General features: G+C 39.7%; 1 protein-coding gene across 1 annotated transcript; it reads right to left on the reverse strand.

Moving 5' to 3' along the window:
* Positions 1-2,716: 2,716 nt before the first annotated feature.
* Positions 2,717-10,260, reverse strand: PDCD6 (programmed cell death 6). Its single transcript, XM_009885889.1, has 4 exons — positions 10,203-10,260; positions 5,521-5,679; positions 4,739-4,848; positions 2,717-3,248 (listed from the first exon to the last, which is right to left on the reverse strand). Exons 2-4 carry the CDS (start codon positions 5,675-5,677, stop codon positions 3,150-3,152), a joined length of 366 nt encoding a protein of 121 aa, XP_009884191.1. The 5' UTR covers positions 5,678-5,679; positions 10,203-10,260; the 3' UTR covers positions 2,717-3,149.
* Between the last annotated feature and the right edge of the window lie 2,533 nt (positions 10,261-12,793).

A 12,793-nucleotide genomic window follows, 5' to 3' on the forward strand; every position in this document is an offset into this window, starting at 1 on the left:
AAGGAATTGTCTACCCCTGTGACAGGAGTGATGAATATTTTTCCTTTTTTTCTAGAGCTGTGTAGAATTGTGAATACTAAGCATCATTGCCTCATTTGGAGGGCTTCTGTAACACCTTCCCTTCCTCCGCAGGGCCAGGTACTTGCAACTTGGACTGTTTTCATTTACAGGATCCACCCTGAGGATGTCTGCCTGTTTCACTTCTTTCTCTCTAGCCAGCAGCTCATCCTACCAGCATGACTTCTGAGAGATGGCAACTTTGGATTCACTCTTACTCGTTTTGACTCAGTTCAACCCTCCTACCTTTAAAGGGGGATTCAAATGACAGTAGGGAGAGGAAAACGTAAGTCCAGGTTTCTGACCTTCTTGTCAGCTGACCAGCAGTGGCCACAAAGGCACCAGGTAAGGAGACCTCATGGAAGAAAAGCAAAACGTGCCTTGGAAGTTCTGTCATCTACCAGTTACTTTTTCAATAGGCTTGCATAAGACGAGACCTCCTGTTGCTTCTGTTTTCCTGTGTTGGCCAATTTCTTTGAATCAACTTCTGGCTTCTCCTCACTCCCAAAAAATCTCTTTGCCTTATCTTGCTCCCATGTAGTATAGAACTGGAGCAGAATGAGTCCTCTGCCTGTTCCTGTTTCTTTAGGCTTTGGTCCTCCTTCAGGAAACAACCTTCCCAAGGTAGGCATTGATAGCCTGTGGAGCAGCATCACTTTCAGTGCTCACCGTCCTTCAGCAGTAATACAGCTACGCCACAAGCTCTGCCACTGAGGCAAGAGTTTTGAGGATGCACTAGAGCCCTTGGAACCAACTTCACGTTTCCTTAAAAAGCCATTGGTAAAAATCCAGACTAGAACATGCTTTGGGGAGGATAAATGGTCTCTAGCCAGTTTCTTGGTCTGTGGTGTACCTGCTTTTACACCTTCAGAAGCATCTGTTTCCCACTTCAACTGGAGTCATTCCAGTCCAGAGCCACTTTGGTGATTGTCCGCAGCAGTAAGGCTCCTTTAGAAAGCGCTGGAGCAAGTTGTTCCACACCAAAGACAGTGAAGTATAACAGGGTTGGCTGGAAAAAGGAGACATCCTTCACAGGAGACAACTTGGGAATTTTCTCGGGTTCCAGCTTTTTTAGTTTTCGTACCTTGGACCTGTTAATGATCCTCAGAACGCTTCCCGGAATGCCTGGATTTCATTTGAGGGGATGTATGATCCAAAGGGTCAGATTCCTTAGTGGGAAAGGAATGGAGAAGCTCTTGTGAATGGGACCATTTAATGAAGAAGCTCTTTTGAGCCCAAAACTTTTGGGCTCTTTCATTGTTTTTGTTTCTGAAGAGAACATATATAGTGATCGTCTCAGCGTTCGGGGGAGGCAAGGTTCAAGCAGCAACTACTGGAAGTCTCTCCCTTGTCTTCTTAAACGTAACTTAACTTTCACAGTTCATCCAAGGCTTTTGGGTGAGGTGGTCTCAGACATCAGTCATTACTCCTGCTCCCCAACCTCATACAGAAACAATCCCTTGCCTTTTGGACGATGATGATGATGATGCCCAGAGTGCTTTGGGAGAGCTCCTTGTTTCTGTGTGCTTATGCTGTGCAGACCGTCACTCTCTCCACAGATACTTCACACCAGAAAAGTGTTTAGAAAATGTTGTTGAACTGTCCCTAAGGGTCTGTTTGCTTATCACTTGACAACTAGCGGCAGCTTCTCTGCGTGACAGATGTTGTTAACTGCACTTGCCACTTGGCTGTTTTCACCCTGGTGCCAGATACTGTATTCTGGCTGAGATACTTGGGAGTGACATTTTAACATCATTGTTTTTTTTAAGCAGGATGGTCTGTGGACCCAACCCCTCTCTGCATAATCTCTTGGAACATCTGCTTTGTATCAGTGACAGCATCAGTTTATGGATAGGCGCTCCTGTCAACCACAGCTTACCTGCCTGTGGCTGGGTGTAATTACGAAATTTGGAACAAAAGGGCACATGTGGACTGCCTGCATACAGTGAGCTGGGGATGGGAGAGGACTTAAGAATAAATCAGTATTGCCACAGTTTAAGAAAAAGTCTTTGGATAAAAGCTAAAAGCTCTTGTCTGTAAACGTATCCTGACACGTAGCAGTTACAGGTAAGTAATAGTGCTGCTTGAGTATTTTTAAGTGCTTTGGATAATGCTGCTCTAATGTTTTCTTAGAGCAATCTAAGAAAACTTGTTAACTTCTTGTTGCTTCTTCAAAGTTACTACAGCAGAAGGTGTGCAACAGGAATCAGTCGTTACTTTTTCTGGTTCAGTTTTTCTACCGTGTCCCTCTCCATCTGCAACTGGTGAGACGGAGGGTGAGGTTTTGAGAATGTTTGACTGTCAGTTCAAGGCCACTTCGAATGAAGTGCTTCAGCACAGAAAGGCAGACTGTGGTCTTAAATGAGCCCACTGAGCAGAGGGAACTATATATCCAGAGTAGTTTATTTTTGTAGGGAACTCATTGAGGAAGATGCATTACTGGACATAGGTGTGAAGAAGTTCTATTTGAAGATGTCCCAAGGATACCCTGAAAGAAGGAGGCAGCTAGAAAATAAAAAGAGAAGGCAAGGGAAAAAGGCCATCGCTGTTAAGTGGGAGGGACCCCTGAACCGTAGAAAACTAGAATACAGAAATAAACCCACCACCCCCTTAAAAATACTGCACAAAAGTGAAGTAGACTATAAAAGTGGATCTAATATTTTTACTTAATTTTAAATTCTGTATTAAAAATTAATACATTAAATTCTTATAAAAGTAAGGCACATGCAAAACATGTTGTGCAACTTCTGACTTTCAACTCTTATAAACTAACAAGCATTATTTTAATTTGGCATTTCTAAAGAGTCATTTTTCCCCATGCAGGATATGTGGAAGAAGGTTAAGTTTGACATTGCACCAGTTAAATCTAGATTCTGTGCTTTCTGTACTACAGTAAGCAGAGATGGTCATATCATACAGTTGTACAAAATAAAAACCAACTCAAGTACAGATTCTGAAGGTGATGACCAACATACAAAATTTAAGAATGTGAAGTTATATCCATTATAATACATCAATAATCTTATTCAGTACAGGATGATTTGGCAGCTCCAGTCTGTGTAATGCCAGTGTGCAGTTCCTAATTAACAGCATCATACGATGCTGAAGACCATGGAAAGATATTGCTCGTAGGACACCTGAATCCAGCCATCTTGATCAGTATCGTAACGTCGGAACACGTCAGTCAGCCTCTGAAAAGGGGGAAAAAAACACACACTTTTGTACATCGGGAAAGTTCAGACTGCCACATAGTCCCACTTAGGTTTCTATGGCTTTATGAACACGTTCTGTTCATCCCCTCTGCAGACACTTGACAGTCTCATGCAAACAGAGGTAGGTAGCTCTTTACCATAGCTCATGCCTGAGCTGTGCAGCAGATCTGATTCTAAAACCACCTTATGCTACAATACCTAAGGCTATCGAGGCACTCTTTGTAGACCTGACAGCTTTTTATAACTGGCTTGAAAGGAGGGGGGGAGACAATGTACAATTCCCATGAGACATTTGGGAGTCATGTAGAGACAGAATCCAGAGAGTACCTTGTCCATTTCTCATCTTCTAGCCAAAAATGCTTTATCTAGCGTTAGTATTGGAGTTGTCCCTGTGTAACCCCAGAGGTGTCAGGCAGGATGGACAGTGGACCAAAATAACTACCAGCATAGTTTCACTAACACCAGCTGAATGATGCTCCATTTCAAAGCCCTCTTTACCAGAGTTTAAGTTTATAACTAAGCATAATTGGCTTATATTACAAATTAATATAAAGGCAACTGATGTTTCAGCAGAGTTATGGTTATAGACATAAAGCTAAAAGGAGAAGAACAAAACACCTGTATGCAAATAACAAAGATACCGCTTTTGCAGGGCACTGCTCTCTCTTCATGTTGCATATTGGGTGTATCTTAAGATACTGTTGCAATGCTGGCCAGCCTAAAAAGAGCAACCTTTTTCTTATCCTACTAAACACTCAGCTTGTCCACTGCTACAGTTTCCCAGCTTTTCCTCAAAAGTCGTACATATATTTCAGAAAAGTCTGATACACTTAGAGAAACCTTGAGCAATGAGGTGAGGAATCATCCAGTGATCGATCTCTAAACAAAATAATATACCTGTAAAACTACAGCTTGCTCTCTCTCTCTCTATATATGTATTCTGACCTGCATTTCTGTTACTGAAAGGGTTTTTTTTTCAAATGTCTTACTACCGTTGCCCCTGCAGGAACAAAAGTGACAAAAGACTGCATAACTTCAGCTGCTAGGTCACATTCCTTTTAGTTTGAGCCTTAAACAGAGAGATAGGCAAAAACCTCACAATTCAGATTACAAGAAATGTGGGCACCACGGGACATGACACGCTCCAGTTTAACACACACAAGATCCAGAAGAAGCGTGTGTATTAAACTAATGGAAATAGAGTTAAGTGTTTACCTTTTAAAACAGACTATTTTACATTTTTTGCCCTCCCAAACTCTATCAAATTTACTTGTGATGCAAATGGATAACTAGTAAAGACCAATAAATGAAGATGTTTCTAGCACTTCTCGTCCACTTTATTCAAATGGTTTATTATAAATAAAAGCAAGTTCTAGGTCTATTATTATAGTAAAGTAGAACCATAAACGCTTAAGAAAAATTATTATTTTTTTTTTACAATTGACATTAAAGTACATGTCCTTTCTTACCTGTAAAACAACACAGCACTGAATAAAGTCATCAAAAGCAACTTGTCCTCTTCCTTGTCTGTCAAATTTCCGAATAAGGATATCGTAGAATTGATCAGACAGTCGGTAACCTTGGAAAAAGAGAAATGCTTTAAAAGGTTTCAATTACCGCAGTCTTTCTATAAAAAGAACTAGGCTGTTTAGCAGGCGTGTATAACAAAACCAGAAAACAATAGTTAGAAGAGACAAATATTTTTTTTGCTAAATATCTCTGTGTTTAAAATGCATGCAATAAAACCCATACTTAATAATAATTATAGACAGCATCACAGTAAACATAATTACTGATTAAAGTGACTAGTTGGTTGAGGGAACAGTTTAGGGCTGCAGTTCAAGTTTTTGTAAGTAAAGGCAATTGAATGAAAGTTTTTTTGCCATCAGAATGCTACAGTAGCATAGACAGCCGGCTTCGTTTTAAAAACCAGAAAGCTGTATCGAGCACCTTGTAAGTTCAGACATTGACCTGAAGTATTGGTTACACTCTGAGAGCAGCTAACAGAGGAGACTGAAACTGGATGTGCCAGTACATGTGTGGAATGTTTTCATTTTTTCCAGTAAAGGAGATAGCTTAAAGAAAAGTGCCTGTGGCAGGGACATCTTTAAAAGGTACCTTATACCTAACAGGAAAACTGCATTTCACCTGCCTTATTTTTAGTCACATTTGTCAGAGCTGTACAGCCCTAACAATAAGCTCATCTGATGACATAACCCAGTCATAAAAACTGTAATTACAAATGAATTACCAAAACCTGTTAGTGCTTGCTTTAGTTCATTTTTGTCGATCATTCCAGAATTGTCTCTGTCATACGTTCGAAAGACATTCTGCCAGTCTGAGATGTACTTCCAGACTCCTGTGAATTCATTGAAGTTCACACCACCTTTGTTTTCTCTGTCAAACATGCCTGAAATAAAAAATAAGAGACTTGTAAAACCTTAAACTACTCTTCAGAAAGATCTCCTAGTATTTCAAGAAGGCAGCAAGAGCACTTTGTGGAAGGTACTGAAGACAGGAAAGAAATTGCTAAAACACTAGTGGTATTTTGGAAAGTTCGGCCAAAAAAAGGAAGTAGTCATCCACTGAAGGAGGAAAAGACAAAGCAAGATAAAGGAGGACCAGAATGAATCACAGAATATTTATTTTTCCTGGGTTTTCATTTCCAGTTTGAAAATATTTAGAGCTGGATTAATCATCAAGTGACAAAAAGAGCCAGGGCTGGGGATTGTTCTTTTCTAAGGACACATGAAAAAGTCTAAGTCTATTGACTGCCAAAAGTGCTGGGAATATTCGTCTGCACTTGACTTACTGATACTGTCATCTTCATACAAAAAGCATGTCGCACTGTGATAGAACTCAGACTGCTGCTGAATACTTACTAAAAACTGCGAAAAAATTAGTCCTTGGATATATGAACTGTATGATAGAAAAGATATATTGTGCTTTAATTTTTCTCCTGTTCTACTATTATCATCATCTACATCACTGGAAATTACTTTAGGACACTAAAGAATTCAAATATTGAAAAGCTTCTGTTTGGTCTTTTTGGAACAGAACATAGGATTAAAATGCAAGACAGGAAAAAGTAATTATGAAGACAAGCTATATAATATTTTTTTAGAAAATTTAAGCTGACAATTTCCCCCACGCATAAATGACATTTGCTATCTATTCAGTTGTACAGTAAGATTTTCTCAGGCTACTTCGACAAGTGCGTGCGTGTGCACTCAAAAGGCAGTCCTGTACTACTCAAAAGGGAAAATATTTGAGTCTAACCTACTACTGCAGGGCTGTCTGGAGAGAAAAAAAATAAAAATAGTAAAGATGTTGAAACATACCATCTAACAATGAAAGACCAGCTTGTTAACACTACAGCCAAATTAGTTCAAAAGACCTTTAACCAGGCATTCATTATTACAGTAGAAATACATCTTGTATATGTATTATAGTATTTGTACATACTTAACTCTATAAAACAGTGCAGCAACTGATAGCATTCTCAATTGTCTAAACAGATCACAAAACAGTATCTTGACGATTTCACATCACACAACTACACTCACCAAGAATAGACCTGACTGTTGCTGGATTAAATGGAGTCCACGTGCCTGAAACAGAAAGAATTATTTAGTTCCTCAGTACTAAGTAACACATTAAAAAAATGCAACCAAACAACAAACCAACCAAAAAATCAGATAAGAACTTAAACAGTGAATTCGGAGCTAGAGGACACGGAGCTAGCATATTATAAAATAAGGCCACTTTGAAGTATATATGTTCTTGACCATTCAGAGATGACTGATCAATGCTTTAAAGATACTACAAAGTATATCAATGCTTTACAGATACTACACAGAAACCAACATTTTTCAGGCAGCACCAAAAAAAAAAAAAACCAACCCAAACCCTAAAACACTGGAAGAACTAAGAAGGATTTTTTTCATCCCAGGTAGTCAGAAGGTATTAGATAAAAGGCAAGACCAAAACTGAAGTCCCACTTTTTCTACTGATGGGAGCAGAAGAGTTTGAAGTTATAGCTCAAACAAGGTCTCATATCTATTACTCAGGAAAAACCCATCTGCTTATTTCCTATTTTACAGGTGAATTACTCCAGGGCATTTAGTTTCTGACAAGTGAAAAGAAAAGGTTCCTAACATGGCATAACCACACAGTGCAATTTAGAGTATAAATCCCACCTCCACTGCTAAATCGATGAAGTGTTAGTTTAAATTAGTATTTTCTGACCAAGGAATGTTGCTGCTTAAAAGGACCTGAGCAGCAATCACCTGAAGAGGAGCTTTGTACTTCTCTGACTAGTTAGAGGCTAGTCACTTTGGAATAGTTTTCACTCAATTGGGAGCATTCCAGAGCGCTAGGAAGCATTAAGCTTTCAATTAAAAGAAATACTGTGCCTAATCTAGAATTTCACCACCAATTCTCTCGAGCCTGTGAAGGAACCAGGAAGACCAAGCAGCATATATTAAATTAACTGTGGCTGAGTGCAGGGACCACAAAGGAACCAGTAAGACTAGGGGTACTGTGGAGGCATTTGCAATGATGCAGTTAGCTGACCACAAACACCTAATAGAAAGGCTGCACTGGTATTAAGCAGGCTTTGTGAAGGCACAGCTGCTTTGCTGGATCAAGCTGCAGTGGTGTAAGTAATGCTTATGCTAGCGCTGAATTTCTCCCATAGCAGGGAAACTATCAGTGTAAGGCTACAGACGCAGCAATGGAGAAAAAGCCCTGTACTGTAGGCAGGCCATATGGCCATCTGCGCATACAGAGAAACATAAGCAGAGAAAGAGAAGGGTAAAAATGGCTCTGAAAATGCTTAAGCAGTATTTTAGACAGAGAACATCAGTACCTTAGAGTTGTATGTCTCCTGACAAAAATAAAAAGTAATGGAATTATTAATGGGGTGCCAGCATTTAACTCTGAACAGAATAGAGGAAAAAGTGAAAATACAGTTTGAAAGTTACCTTATTTCATGTTGAAATTTTCAAGACACTCATACAGATGCCATAGAGTGAAATCTGAGCAACTCCAGTCCTGAAGGACTGTACTGATTTCAGCCTGCTTCAATAAACAGTGACTGTTCCCCCCTCCTCCTCTCCCGACTCTACTATTAACTTTACATGACAGCACAGAAAAAACCCAAGAAGGAAGCATAGGGTTTTATTGTGCAAACAACTAGACGAAGTGATGATCAGTCCCTCCCAGATAAGTATACTGTTATTTGCATAAACTTGACACGTTGAAAAGCTGAATGTCAAAAACACACTGAACCTCAAATTTTAATAAGCACTATGCAGACTTTTTAAAATGTTTTAGAAATAAGCACACAACATTATTTTGGCCCATGTTAGACTGCAGGACAGCTACACACAACCATCCACTAGAGGATATATTTTGAAAAGAATACAGTGAATTGTTAGTGACTTTGGTGTACAAGAACTAGATTCTCTCAGAATGAAGGAAGCTTACAGCGCTGGAAATACTTTGTCTAAAAGTGAATTCACTTGGTGTGGATTCTTCATAACTGCAAAGCACTGAAACTGATAATCTACATAGTAAATAAGGAAAGAAGGGTTCAGATAGTCATCACTACCTATTGCCCTTAAATTCAATCAGATGAGAAGATATTTAAAATGCATGAAGTTTAAAATGGCAGGTAAAGCCAGGTTCCCACACTGTTATAAAGAGCACTGTAATCTTAAATGAAAACAGGGACTTCATCAATTTAACCTAGGTTTTGCTTAAGTTGTTATTCAGAATAGTATTTTAGTTATGGATCAGGTGCAGCAGCTACAATATATTGCTTTTCGTTTATCAGATATATTATTAAACAAGTATTCTAGTAAATCCAGTTTAGTTACAACACCACGATTTTACTAAATAGAGCCATCCAAATTTATTTCAAGTCAGGTGACTACTGATAAAAAGGAGCCTTTCAGTCCATGTGCACTGCAGCTCACAACGTCAGTTTAAGCCCTTCTCAGTCACAAAGCACAGGAAGGATAAAGGAATTAAACCTTGGGAGGTAAACTTCATACAAACTCAAAGGTGCACAAACAGTTTCAATACATACTTTTTCAGATTTCCAAGTGGAAAAAAAACCCAACCACAAAGTACAACCCTACCCACCCTAAGTCACCAGAGGAAAGTAAAAATAGACAACTGGAAAAATTTGTCATTTTTTATTTTGCTTCCATGAGTTATTTAACCATACCCTAGTTACTCTTCAAGCGTGACAGAGAACTGACAAGACTACTAGAAAGTTTTAATACTATATCTAGAGTGCATCTTTCTACTTTGTTAGGGAAAAAAAAACCCAAACATGCCTCATTTGGAAAAAAAACATATGAAAAATTACCATCTTCAATTCCTGCACTGTACTGTATGAAAAGATTTTATGTGCAGTAAAAAGGCTGGCTGTAAACATCTGATCTTTGTCCAGGTTATACACTGATCCTGGTTAAAAAACAAAGATTCAGTAGTGATGAGAGAGGAACATATAAATCACCTTTTTTTTTTTCTAGGGAGCAGAGCTGGAAAAAATAAAGGGATATGCATACCTTCATTCCCCAGAATACAAACCAGTAATTTTTACAATAGGTACTCAGCTAATAATGCATTATTACTAACTTGCACCAAACCCAGAAAACTTCCCTTGAAATTAAAAAAAAAAAAAACCAAACAGGAACAATGGGGTCAGCAAAAAATAATAAAATAAATAAAACTGGGAGGATTGTCCACTTAATCCTTTCCTTCAGCCTTTTGCTGTATATTAAATAGTATTAATCAGTAGTAGGAACATTCCCCCCCCCCCCCCCCCAACAAAGAATTATGGCATCAAGTAACCAGTCTCACATGAAATTTAACATTAAGTTTACAATGAACTACCTCACTGCTCATTTACAGACTTACCATTGGATAATGCCTGCTGAAGTTCATTATCAGATATTATTCCACTCCTATCTTTATCAACCCTGGGGAAAAAAAAAAAAAGCAAAAAAAAAAAAGCAAAGCTTTAAATGGCTGAAATTAACAGGTTCCACTTACAGAAGACTTAAACGTTCTGGTTCTTACTCACCAGATAAGATTAATCTTCTCCTGAAAAGTCACTAATTGCATTTTACTTGGTAAACTATTCACCATTTCTGCAAATTAAACACTTCATGCAGACTGATGAGAACTTCTGGAATATGATTAAAAGCTACAAAAACTGCAAGACTTACTTATGAGCGAAGAGACACACACAAACACACACTGGCAGTAAAAAAGTCTGGGCATAATCCACACACAAAAAAAGTATTTTTATGCATTTATTTATTTTTAAAAGAACTGCAGAGCACACCATGCTGGTTAAATCCATAAAATGCCTGATGTCACTGCAGTAAGCTCTTGGGCTCCCAAATTGGATCCCCAAGTTTGGCACCCAGTTTCTCTCAGTGAGATGTTGGCAATGGAGAGAAAGCCACTAATGTAAGCAGTGCCAATATGGCAAGAATCGAATGCAGGGCCTTGACCCCTTTCAAAGGGGTTCAAAAAGTGAAAAAGCGCAGGCAGGTGCCAGCTTCCATTGAGCCTTCACAGTCTACTGTCTTAAACAAATCAGTTATATCACAAAATTAATAAACTAAGCAATTTCTGCCCAAAATAAAGCAGGACCGTGCCTTCTTTAGAAGGCTATCTGAAGGTAGCGGGGACTTCCCTTCATGTTATACAAGGGCCTTCCCCTTGACACTGACAGTTTTTATTTCCCCTCAGTCACTGTCATTCCAAAGCAGAGTCCCGCTTAGTTGATCCCTCTGCAGGGGCTGGGGTTTTTTCCTTTAGTCCTTGTTATCTTTTTCGAAACCTTTTCAATTCATTCTACTAGATTTCGCATACAACATCCAAATTGCAAGCATAAGTTGCACAGATTATAGTAACAAAAAGATACCCCCTTTTTTATTATCTATTTCTTTTCTAGGTATTCTGAACATTTTTTACCTTTTATGAGCTGCTACTAGGTGCTAAGCTGATATTTTCATAAAAATGTGTTATGACGGATGTATCTTGCTCCGAGCCCCATCAGTCAGCTTAGAACACATTCATTTTATATACAAAATGATGTAAAGTTAAAGTGGGTCTTCCTCATGGACATCAGGTATCTACTCTGGATTTCATCTGGTTGTCATGCAGCGATCATGATCTGGCCATGACAGGGTGATATGACCCAGTCAGTCAGGAGTCCTGAGGTGCTCCTTCAAGTCTTCATAGGCCTGACTAACTGCAGGAATCAGTTAGTGTAAGCAACAAACTTCATCTGATCATTCACCTGCTTCTCCCGCAGTTGTTTCTGAACATATTGAATAAAGATCTCAGAACAGCTCCATCTGTCAGTGTGGCAGGTGACCACACACTCTTCTTTTTAGTCAGTTGTTTATTCACCAAAGGACCTTTCCTTTCATTTTATGTCTACTGGATTTCTTCAAAGGCCTTTGATACTTCTGTATGTTGAGAGCCTCTCTGGAAACTATACAGATTGTATCAATGGCACCAGTCCTAGCCATATCCATACTCAATCCTTATCCAACATACTCCAAGACTTACACAGTAGTTTGCCAGACAGGAATACTTTCAACTAAAGCCATGCAACTCTCCTGACTAGCTACATTATTTAAAATGGATTCTACTGGTTTGCCTGGTGCAGAAGTCAGACTGTGGATCTGTTTCCTTCTGGACCCTTTAAAAAAGGAAACAGCATCATGCACGCCTCCTCCAAGTTCTCTGACGAAGTGGTTTTGCAGAAGGCTGGGTAGGTAAGCTGCCACGTTCCTGAGTCACTCCTGAGTTTCTAAGTAAATACTAGCCAGTCTTAGCAACTTATTACTGTTCCTCTACTCCTTAACCTCTTCTTACCGTCACTTGAGTCAAGATAGATCCTCTGACACAAATCACATAAAAATGGATCCAGCGTAGGAACCTCCCCAGTTTCCTCAATGTGACACAAATGGGAAGAACTCCTTTAGCTTCTTCACTACTACAGTCTCGACACCATGTTTTTTAACACGGGCCTGCTAACTCCCTTGCTCCGGATGTATTCAAGAGAATATTTGTTGTTAGTTTATAAATTTTCCATTAAGCGTTTATCAGATTCCTTTTCACACGCCTTCCTGTACTGCTACATTGACCCTCCGGCCTCTACAACCCTTTCTGGATTCTCAGGTCAAAAAGGACTTCAGCGTTTTCAAGGTTACCTTCTCGCTTCCATTAAGCCCCTTCCCTTGCTCTAAAACGTAGCCCTGCTTATTCCTCCCCGGGCCTTTCTTAAAGCTCCCCCTCGGATCCCTCCTAGAGGGATATAACCGCGATGTTTACCCGCCCTGCAAGGCCCCACGGCAGCCAAGCCCTGCGTTGGATGCCCAGGGCCAGTGACAAGCTCCCCGCAGCAGCTGGCCGTTTCCGGGCACCTCCCAAGGCCCGTTCCCCCCCGGTACCCCCTCAGGAAACGGCAGCCCCGGGAGGGCCCG

The sequence above is a fragment of the Charadrius vociferus genome, unplaced genomic scaffold, assembly GCF_000708025.1.
Source record: "Charadrius vociferus isolate BGI_N301 unplaced genomic scaffold, ASM70802v2 scaffold195, whole genome shotgun sequence".
In the NCBI taxonomy this organism is placed as follows: domain Eukaryota; kingdom Metazoa; phylum Chordata; class Aves; order Charadriiformes; family Charadriidae; genus Charadrius; species Charadrius vociferus.

Coding starts and splice junctions, on each gene's coding strand:
- PDCD6 (XM_009885889.1), bottom strand. CDS start 5,677: ATGTTTGACAGAGAAAACAAAGGTGGTGTGAACTTCAATGAATTCACA. Junction 4,849..5,520: donor GCAAGCACTAACAGGTTTTG/GTAATTCATTTG, acceptor TCTTTTTCCAAG/GTTACCGACTGTCTGATCAA. Junction 3,249..4,738: donor AGTGCTGTGTTGTTTTACAG/GTAAGAAAGGAC, acceptor CCCCCTTTTCAG/AGGCTGACTGACGTGTTCCG.